Below are 10,706 nucleotides of genomic sequence, written 5' to 3'. Positions count from 1 at the left end.
TGTTTCCACTTTCAGTGAAATGCTGTTGAGAGCTGCTGCAGACTCAGCTGTGACATAGATCTCTCTGAATTCAGGGTTTTGGAAGTGTTCCTTCACGCTTGTCATCTCCTTCAATAAGCAAGCACTGCATTGTACTGTCTGTACATTCTTTACTGCTCTACTTGTTGCTATGGCCAGAAATGCCAAGTTTCAGTCCAATTCTTTTGGGAGACTAGACAGAAATCTGGATTTTCTTTCTCTCTGCTTTGTTTATGCGCCTGGCCCCTGCAGTGTTCTCCGTTACTATCACCCAAAACCTCTTTCCAAGGCAGGAAGGCTGGAAGCCACTGCCCTCTCCAGTCTCTCAACTTGTATTACCAGCAGCAGTCTCTCCTTGGCCTGAATCATTGCCGCAGAGAAGGGAGCACATGGATAGATTCCCTCTCTAGCCAGGTATTTCCAAAATCAGGGAGAAGCAGAATGGAACAGATGGGAAAGGCCTTGAGCAGAGAAGAGGGAAGTTTTTGGCAAGGGAGCTGCAAAGGCATGGCGTTGTCGGTCCATATCAAGCTCGGGAAAGGCTCTCGCAGAAGTGAGAGCAGCAGATCGAGCTGCCTCATTGCCATGGAAACAGCCAAAGAGCTGCCTGGAAAGATTCAGAGATGTCTCCTGCTTGGGACTGCTTTTGGTAGATGTCATCTGTCTTTGCAGAAATTAAAAAACAAGAGTGAAAAGAGGAACTGTCCGACACCGAAAGCTGAAAAAGTGTTTTCTTTCTTGGTTTACAATGGAGAGTCAATATTCCATGGCTTTATGAAGATACGTTTTCGTCTCTGAGAAATATGGCCTGGTTTTGATAGGGGTTATTTTTTCCCCATGTCCTCTTATTTGGGGGGGGGGTGTCTTTCACTACAGAGATCGTTACACTTTTGGCATTATAATTATAGCTGCTGTTTTGATGCTTCTAGACTTCTCCATGGTGCTCCCCGTGTGTCTGACAAGCACACTGGCTACCTGCATGATATTTCTCTGTAAGATCTCTCCTTGATGACTCTAAGGATCTTATACTCCCTGGAAAGGCTGATCTGTTCTCACCATAGCACCTCAATGTTGTTTTTCCCCACACCTTTCAAGTCAAATACCTTTCCCACAGCCTCATAATGTTATTTTTGAAGACAGTCTAAAAGATTACAAAAAACATATATATTACAGCTTGTGTATGAAAGCTCTGTACTAAGAACATGCTTCTGTTTTTATAGCTGGAGAGTAGAGAAAGCCGTGGAAGTCTCCCACATTAGACAAGTGGAAAAATTGATTACTGCAGTAGAAAGTTACTAGTCTCTATAACCTGCACTTTGCAAAGTATGTAATAGCTAGGGGTGTATGATTACCTGCAAACAACTGTCCTGGGAATCATCCTGGATCAGTCATTCCATGAGCACTCTCTTCCACATCTGTCAGCAGTCAGCATGTTTATACTGTAACAGATAAATAGCAGACAATGAAATAGTAGAAAATACTGGCTTGCACTGTTTCCTCTATCTAAGCACCTTAGAAGCTATGGAGAGAGCAACAGCAAACCATTTCGTATTTACTTAGGGAAAAGAGAAAGGATGTGCATTTTTATGAAATATGGAGAGGAAGAGATTACTACTACAGAGTAGCAAGCAGTCATTAAACTAGATGTAAAATGTCTACTTTTCCACCTGCTGTGTCTTACCTTCACGAGGAATGGTGCCAGCTCTCTAAAACAGCTGGCAGTTTGTGGAGTCACAAGGAACATGTACAGTTGCTGGTGTAGGAAAGGGAAGGAGACACTGGCCAAGTTCAGTGCTGCGTTTCCACAAAAATATTTAGAAAGTCCTTACGTGCAGGAGAGTCAATACTAGTAATTAGACCTGTTTGTTCTGGAACTAATCTCTCTGAAGTCACTCTTCCAGGGCTGGCTGCACATTTAATGCCATGTGTTCCTGCTGAAACAACTTCAGAAACCCTTTCATTGAGGCAGTTCAATATTTTCATGCAATTTTAATAAGCAGCAGAATATGCTGCAAAATAAATCTGAGATTGGTTTGAGCTGGTGTCACAGGAAGAATGATGGTCACATATAATGTGGTTGGGACCCAGGCGAAATGGTTTCTGTGCCTAACAGAATGAGAAAGCTGGTATGTCGCAGAGGGTAAAGAACAGTTTCAGAAAACACAGCTCAGCCTAGCAGGGTTAGACAGTAGTTATACCTATACAGATTCAATACCGTTCATGATTTGATGTTTAGCCAGATGAGAAGGATCTTTTCCTTTTAAAATATACTGAAGAAATAACCTTCTCATTTTAAACAAACAAAACCCCAACTATTACACCAGCCCAACTGGCAAGATTCGTGCCATTACTTCAAAATGGCAGGGAAAGGAAGAATTATTTGCTTCTCAAAAAATAATGTGAGTTTCCCTTTTCAGGAATGGAATCACAGCAATTACACTGGCTGTCATGCCTCCTGCTTGGTCGTGGCAAGAAGCTCAACACTTGAATTTCTGAGCTTGGAGAGGAAGCCAGCAACCTGCTGGTTGGCAGTAGAGCTTCATTTTTTTAAAAGGATGATCTCAGTTCAGTAGCAAAAAGTGATGTGATGTTTGGGTAAGGATACCACTGCCCTCTGCCGAGAGAGATGCAATTGTTTCTTTCCAACTGTCATCTGCCAGTGAAACCAGCAACTTCATTGCTTGGAAAGTAACTCCATGAGGGATTGCTCGCTGAAGTCAGAGTTTAATTCCGGCTGCTTCTGTATTTCCTTTGAAGTTTGCTGATCTGAATCTCTTTCACCAAATATTTTGAAAACTCTATGCCTCATTTAAGTAAAGAGGAGCAAGGGTGATTACACAGAAAATCTTGACATGATGATAGCAGGAACTGTGAAAACTAGAACCAGAGTTTTTAAAAAACAATCTTTATGATTTATAAACACTTCAGGAATCCTCAACAACGTGATATCTGCTGGAGCTAGTTTTTTGTTTTCCTGCCAAAATTCAATCATCCGTTATCAGATCAGGCTGAAGTCCTCTACAGTTTCCTAAATATATATAATTTCTTTTAGCTGCAGCACTTGCCTGACTGAGTTTTGGCCTCTTACATCCACACCATTTTTTCTCATTATGCAAAAATGGAAGATCCTATATTACTACATTTAGAACCAGCTTTACATTGTAGATCTAACATTACAGTCATTTGGGTTTTTTTAAAGGAAAAAAATAAGTGAAACATAACGATATTTTTAACCACTTGAGGGAGCTCTTTCATTTACACATTAGGATTTTGGTACTGTGCATACATACTGGGAAATTAAACCCCCTACCTTTAAACAGCTTATTATAGGACATACTACACTTTACTGTAATACATGGAAGTACTGAGGTGCTAGGGTGGCTGAATTTAAATCCCAGATAGAAGTTTTAAAGGAATTAATCATGCTGGTCAATAAATGCAGGCATCAGAAGCAGCCATAGCTACTTACTCCCCAGGCTGACTGACACCAAAAATCTTAATATAGAAAATAAATCAGAGTTACACAGGATTAAAAGTAGGCATTAATCACATCTAGTTTACAGCACTACCAAAAATGACAGAAAGGAACAGGACCAGCCATGGATTTTACAGAGGGGTTGTGAAAGCCTCAACCCTCTGCCTCACCCCCCTTGCTGTCCCCACCTCTCCCTAACCTGCCGGGTACAGGCCCTGCTGCTGCCTACCCAGTGCCTCCCCTGGGCTGCTCAAGCCTCTCAGGCACCATGCAGGTGTCGGTCTGCCCTGGCAGTGCATCAGCCTTATCAGCACAGGCTTTTCTTTATGCTCCCCTGGGCATCATGACAGGTGTGAGGCAGGCTCAGCCACCAGCCGCTTCATCAAGCCTACCTACAGCCACCAGCCCACGTGATGACACGGAATGTGCACACCAGGGCCGTGCAGTGTAATGCAGACTGTTGGGGGGGGGGGGGGGGGGGCGTGGAGTGGAGGAGGAGGGAAGGGAGGAAAGAAGAAAAAGGAAGAAAAAGGAAGGGAGGAAAGGGAAGGAGGAAAGGAGGAAGGAAAAGAGGGAGGAAGGAAGGAAAAGAAGGAAGGAAGGAAAAGAAGGAAGGAAGGGAGGAAAAGGAAGGAAAGGAAGAGAGAGAGAGAAAGAAAGAGAGAAAGAGAAAGAGAAAGAGAAAGAGAAAGAGAAAGAGAAAGAGAAAGAGAGAAAAAGAAAGAGAGAAAGCGAGAAAGAAGAAAGAAGAAGGAAAGAAGGAAGGAGGGAAGGAAGGAAGGAATGAAGGAAGAAAGGAAGGAAACAACCACTGCTGCAGAAGTCAAGTTTCTGCCTGGCACTCGGTAGCTGAGAGCAAGTGAAGCTGAAGCAAAAAGTTGGGATGCCAGGGCCACAGGTTCCGTCGTCAACAAATGGGAACCACACAGTGGTTCAGCCAGGAGTGCTCAGGAACAGTTGTGGTTAGGCAATTGTTGAGCAATGCAACCTGTAGGATTAAGGTACAACACTCTAGAAAAAAGAAGATTGCAAGCACCGTGGTGACAAGCACAGTAAATGATGTATCTGATGAAACAGCACAGCGATTTGGACCAGCAAAGACAACAGCAGGTGATGGGCGTGAGTGGCAGGAAGCAGAGGCGGCAATGCCTTCTTCCCATTTCTTGTGTAAACGGTGGGAAGAAAGGTAACAAGAGCAGCCACTTTGCTTTTCACACTCAGTGAGCTGCAGGTAAATAGCTTCTAAACAGAAGGTGAGGTAGGCTGTGAAACAGCTCTGCTAGGGAGAAGCAGAGAGAGCAGGGAGGGAGCTCAGTGCCCGTCACACTGTGCTGCTTTGGCCTGGGAGATTTGTCAAGAGGTGCTGATAAAGTCTGGTAGCACCTACCTACAGCCTCTTTAAGAAGAAAAGCAATCTGACTCACTCTGAAGGTTAGGTGTACTTTGCTTTCTGTTAAAGGTATCTCATTTTTCTACCACCCAGAGTTAGGGTTTTACTAATTTGATGAAATAGTAAACTCAACAATTTGCTGAACCTGAGGAAACTTTTGAACGTGGGTCTTTTGTCCTTTTTTTAATTATTTTTTTCTGCTTTTCCAATTGCTCACCGAGCCAATGCTGGCACCACAAGACACTTCAGTGTAAATAGCTAGCACAGCACTTTCAGCATGAGGGCACCAGTGATCATGTATAGCCTGACTTGAGCAGCATTGTGTTAAAATCTACTTCTTAAGAACAGGGGCAAAGTTAACTGAAAATTCCTGGTGCTATCACCCATGCAGCTATTTGCATTTCAGCAATGAGAGCTTTTTTATTCTATCTCTTAATTTTTTCCACAGTTTTCCTATTAAGCAGCATGAAAGATGGGTGATGGGATAATAGTGTGAACACGCTTTGCTAACTACATCAGTTTCAGATTTTCTCACTGAGTGGCTCTGCTCAGAGTCTCCACAGATTATTTAAAACAACTTCTGAACAGTTCCAACAGTTACACATGTAAAAAGAGTATGTCTTGGGTGTATGTTGGTCAAAATAAATCTGTTTTATTAACAGGTCTGATAAGGTGTAATGTAATAGAAATGTTTTAATATCCCATCATAGCTTTGTACCTTGGTTTGGGATGAGCTTTCAAGGTCTGGGTACCTGTCATGAAGTCACATGGAGACATAGCCCTGACGCATACTTGCTAGTAGGAAATTAGTGGCTTAGTTGTCCCGAGTTTGGGAAAACTTTCCCATTTACACTGAAATGCAGCTACCAAGAGGTTACTGGAGTTTGTTTGCTGGTGGTGACGTGTTCCTGTGACTCACCGTCTGTCACGAGCCTGTGTCTGCCTCGAGAAAAAGAGAAAGCCAGGGTACAAACCCCAGCCTTTTGCTAGTTTTTGACCCTGGAAGTACGGGCTGGGGCTGGAAGGAGAGCAGGAGACCTCTCCAGCCAGGCCCCTTCTCAGCTCCTTGCCTTACTGGTGAGCTGCAGTTTGTGCTCCCTGGGGTACAACCTGTGAGGGTGAACACCCCCTTGCCACAAGACCCCACTCTTGGGGGGACAGGGGGTGCTACTCAGGCTGGAGGCTCTCCATTTTTATTTCCCTTTACAAATATTTGCCCTTGCTCCCGTACCGAAGCCTGGAGGAAGCGTGTGTTGAGCAACCCTTGTGTTCCCTCTGAAGGACGAGGACAGATAAAGCCTCCGGGCCTCCCAGCCTTGACTTCGGTGTCCTCCGGCTTCCTTGAAATAAGTTTTCCTTGGGCTGCGGGGGTGTGGGTTCCTCAGGGCGAGGGCAGGCCTGCCTGTGGGTGCTGAGGGAGCCCACCCAGGACCTTGGGCTGGGGGTGGAGACCCCCCCACGCCCCCGGGGATGAGGCACAACCTTCCCGCCGCTTTACCTTCCGCCTCTGGAGGAGCAGGATAAGGAGGCGGCCGCCTGACAGGAAAGTGGGGAGGGGGGGAAGGAGGGGGGTCACTGAGGGGGGACACTGAGGGGGGACACTGAGGGTGGCGGAAGGGAGGGTGGGGTGCGCGCCCCACGTGCGCCTCACGTGCGCCCTCCCACCCGGCTTCCCGCCGCCCCCGCACCGCGCGCCCCCTCCCCCGCGGAACGCCTCCCAGCCAATAGGCGGCGGCGGCGCCGCTTTCTCCCCCCCCCCCCCCCTCCCTCCCCCCTCCCCCCTCCCCCCTCCCCCCTGCGCGGTGACGTGCGCGAGCCCCGGGAAGAGGCCCTGGCGCGCGGGCGCGCGGCGGAGGCGGGAAGCGGTCGCGGGGAGCTGGCGCGCGCGGAGGCAGCGGCTCGGTCGCCCTGAGGTGACGCTCCCGCGGGGCGAGGGCGGCCGCCACCCCCCCCTACGGCGCCGGCACCGGTCTGCCCGGCTCCGCGGCAGCGGCTCCGCTCCGTCCCGCCGCCGGCTTTAGGCCCGGCCCGCCCCCAGCGGCACCGGCGTCCCCCCGGCGCGGGGAGGCTGCGGGGGGGCGGCTGTGGCCGGCGCCCTTCGGAGGGCCGGGCGGCTGGAGGGGGGCGGGCAGCGCTCCGCAGGCCACCGGCCGCCCTCAGGGCCTGGGCTGGGGGGGAGGGGGGGTGTCTCTCTGCTGACAGCGGCCACCACCGCGTAACACTTCCGTGCTTGTTTCCAGGGAGTTAGTGAGGAGGGGAACCGACTTCGTGGTCTCGGGTGTGCTGGAGCCTCGGCAGTGCTTTAAGCAGCTTCCATTGTTATCTGCAGCTTTCCGTCTTTTTTTTCTCTTTTTTTTTTTTTTTTTCCTGCGGAGTGTTTGGCGCGTTGCGGGTGAGCTGTGCAATGACCTTAACTTTGTTTTGGTACCAGCCTAGCTCGTGAAGAGCTCTGCTGATACCGAGGATGTAGCCCGCAGAGTTTGCTATTTAATGTTACCCCCAAGAGCTGAAGAAAAACCTTGGAGATGGGAAGGGTGTTTGGGATAAGTTATTATTTAGCGTAAGCGGTATTGGAGGTAGAAAGTGTGCCCTCACGGTGCTTCCAAGCCTTTTGAAATGCGGTGTACTTCCTATAGGATATTGCTTTTCTCCTAAGGCATGCTAATAATTACCGATGTTTCAAAAGTGAAGATAGAGAAATTCAAGGTTTCTGAGACATTTTATGAGTACCGTAATGCAGTCATGCCTATAGGTCCAGGGCGTTTCTGCTGGGAAATCTGATAACAGGATGTGTTTATGGTTCCAGGTGTCCTCCAAGTGCTTGGAGTGGGGTGAGCAGAATGACTGTTCATTAATTTTAAGGAGCGATTTCCTTTTTTTGAAGGGGATGATGAGCATTTTGGAGTTACCCTGGCATTGTGTCATGATTGGTTTAGTTCTAACAGAGATTAGAGGGAGGGTCTAATGCCTTCTGTGCACTGATGTGCTGATAGTTGCTTAGGTACTGTAACATACCTCTCTTCATATGGGAAGTAGACTAGGAAAATGCTTGTTTTCATAAGATTTCCCCTAGCACAGTTCTGGTTTCAGTGTGGAAAATGCTTTGTTGTGATCATTTAGCCTATCTGAATTGAGTAAGTCTTTAAGTTAATTGCTTTTAACTTTTTTTTTCTCACACACATGCTTTTTCTTTCCCTCATCCTGAAACTTTATTTTTAACTCCTTTCTGTTAGCCCTTCAGTGAGATACGCTTAACCACTCTGCACTGGAGAGGAAGGAGTGCCGCCTTCACCTCGCGAAGAAGTTGAAAAGTGTACTAAGAAAAGAGTTAAACTCCGTTAAGAGTTGGAAAAACTGCACCTTTAAGGACAGATGTGGCCCACAAGAACAGCTTAACTTGGATCAGGAGGCAGTGGAGAGGCTCACTAGTGACCTGAGGAATAGCTTGTTAGTGCATGATTTTATAAGGCCGCTCAGTTTCCCCCTCCACTGTTCCATAAACCATACTGTGTGATCAGTGCGATCCATTCTTATCCTTTGATAGGGTTTTGGGCATCTCTCTTGTGTAAGAGCAGAAAGATTGAAATGTTTGCCTGTCCAGGATCTCTATGTAGTTGTAAGACCCAGGTGGGCAAAATGATACTTTGCTCTAGCATGATGCAGCTGTGTCTGTACCTAGAACCTTGTGGGAAGGCTGAGAGGTGGAAGGAGTAATGTCTCCATGACAGTGACTGATTTGTGTTTAAAGGCAAGAGGGTTGCAGCAATAACTGTATACAGAGCTGGTAGGAAGTAGCTATGTCCCACCAGCTACCTTTCTGTGCTGCTGAGTGTAGTTACTGTAGGAAGATTTACCATATTCTTCCCTGGTTCTTTCTCTTATTCATGTGAATGCTTTTTGCATTATGTAAACTCTGACAGTATGAGCTATCAGGTATTGCACAAGGCCAGCTGAGAACTTTGTGACTTGTGGTCTTTTTGTTCAATAGATTGTAGACCTGCTGTGATCTCTTGAGACAGAGCCAAGAGGCAATGCTGCAAGAAATGGTGTTGGTGATTGAATTGGTGATTTGTTGTTTGGTGTTGCAGAAGGTTTTTCCCCACCTATGTGCTGTGGTGCCTGAAAGGAGAATGGGAGACTGTTCTACTAGAAAGACAAACACAAGAAGACTCAGGAAAATGCTTGATCATAGTCTTACTTCCCTTTTGCAGAAGTGCCAGTCTCGGTATTCTGCGGAAATCCATCCTTAAATAATTGTTCTGCTTTCTTAGTTTCTCTAAAAGTGCATGAATTTTCCTTGCCTACTCTAATAGTTTATCTGTGCTGGTGCATGTATTCTGTTCACTAGCACAAAACGTGTATTTAAGAGTTTGTGCTAAGGTGAAAAAATATATCAAAAAGGAAAAGTGTTAGTTTGCAAATGTGGTTACATACATGCCTGTGTGATTTTCTGGAAGTCTGGTTCTGAAAATTGTCCCTGGTTGTAGCTACATCTCTGAGAGCTTATTGAACTTCATGGAGAGCATGTTGGAATGTCACTTTGTGACCAAGTTCTGGTCTTCTCCCCTTTCCATTAATGGAGAATTTTTTTCTTTCAGCCTGGCTGTGGTGCTTCAGGTGTTCCCTACTAGCAGCTCTGTCCCCAGCAGTGACCTTTGTCATTGAATCAGGCGTAGTTCAAACCTGATTCTCTTCCTGTTTTTCCATGGTTTGCAATGCAATTGTTGTCTGGCCAAGCAGAGTACGAGGAAGCTGCTCTTTCAGTAAGAATTGAAAACTTGACAGGAAGGGGCTTGGCTCAGACAAAATAATGCGGGTGATTCTGCATCCTACCAGATCTCTCCAAAGACAAATTTTGCTGTCTAGCTGACTGTCAGAAAGGATTTGTGAGGGCCTTTTAAAGATTTCACAAAGACTTACGTTATTTTAAATACTTGGAGGGTCTGTAGGTAACAGAGGGAGCTGTGGAGAGTCACTTTGGTAGTGGTGGGGGATCTTGCCTGGTTACTTTGTTCCTTTACTGCTTGTAGTAAGGGAGAGGAAGTGTGATCTACAGTAAATGACTAATACAAGTGCTTTATTTCCCTTACACTTGCTCTGAAGTCATGTGGAGGGAAGAAAGTCTGACTTCAGTGTTAGAAGGCTGTGTAAATTTACTCTTGAACAATGTAAAGAGTAAATATTTTTTTTTTTTCATTAATTATTTGCTGTCCTTTTCTGGTCTAGCTAGGCAACAATGGCAGGTGAAGACTGTGTAAGAAAACGCCAGTCTGGCTCCAATACAACCTGCAAGACCCCTGAGAATGAAGAAACACAGAGGAGACCTGAGACTGAGAGATCATTTCAAAGCTCAAGCAATGGTGAGACTTTTTTGCTCAGGATTAGTTGCATCTCTGGCATGTGATCTCCTCTAAGGTGTGCTCTCTAGCTTATGGCTCTTGCCTCTTTGCTCTTTCATTTCAGCTTTTCTGCTCATAGAAAGGCTGCCAAGGTGGAGCTCCCTGTGTACCAGCTGCACCTCTTCAGCAGGTTTAGGTTGTTTGGAGTGCTGTCCTGCAGAACTTCCCCTCAGGGCGGCACACTGCAGTGCTTACAGGGATCTAGAGTAAAGAAAGTGATTAATTGTCACAGGACAAATGTGTGTCATGAGGAGGAGATGCTTTAATGCTGTAAATGGTGCAAATGCATCTTGAAAACAATTCTGAGTCATCCTGACAAACACTTTTTCTGGGGAGTTCATCTTGCTTCCTTTACAAGCTTAAAGTATGTGGCTCCTTCAAGATTGAATAAAATGGTCTTTAACATACCAGGCTAAGCTGGTGT

The 10,706-nt window shown here is 46.3% G+C and overlaps 1 protein-coding gene across 4 annotated transcripts in view; it reads left to right on the top strand.

Moving 5' to 3' along the window:
* The first annotated feature begins 6,675 nt into the window (after positions 1-6,675).
* Positions 6,676-10,706, top strand: part of SOAT1 (sterol O-acyltransferase 1) — a 30,013-nt gene continuing 25,982 nt past the window's right edge. Inside the window, exons 1-2 of one of the 4 annotated variants that reach the window (XM_056356054.1) lie at positions 6,676-6,796; positions 10,110-10,243. In XM_056356054.1, the coding sequence (XP_056212029.1) occupies positions 10,120-10,243 (124 nt within the window). In that variant the 5' untranslated portion in view covers positions 6,676-6,796; positions 10,110-10,119. Of the gene's footprint in view, positions 6,797-7,074; positions 7,276-10,109; positions 10,244-10,706 lie in introns of those variants that run through there. The other 3 variants (XM_056356055.1, XR_008824659.1, XM_056356053.1) reach the window with 3 other exon arrangements.

The sequence above is a fragment of the Falco biarmicus genome, chromosome 11, assembly GCF_023638135.1.
Source record: "Falco biarmicus isolate bFalBia1 chromosome 11, bFalBia1.pri, whole genome shotgun sequence".
Classification (NCBI taxonomy): Eukaryota; Metazoa; Chordata; class Aves; order Falconiformes; family Falconidae; genus Falco; species Falco biarmicus.
Note: the sequence above shows the minus strand (reverse complement) of the source record. Positions and strands in the feature narration are given on the sequence as shown.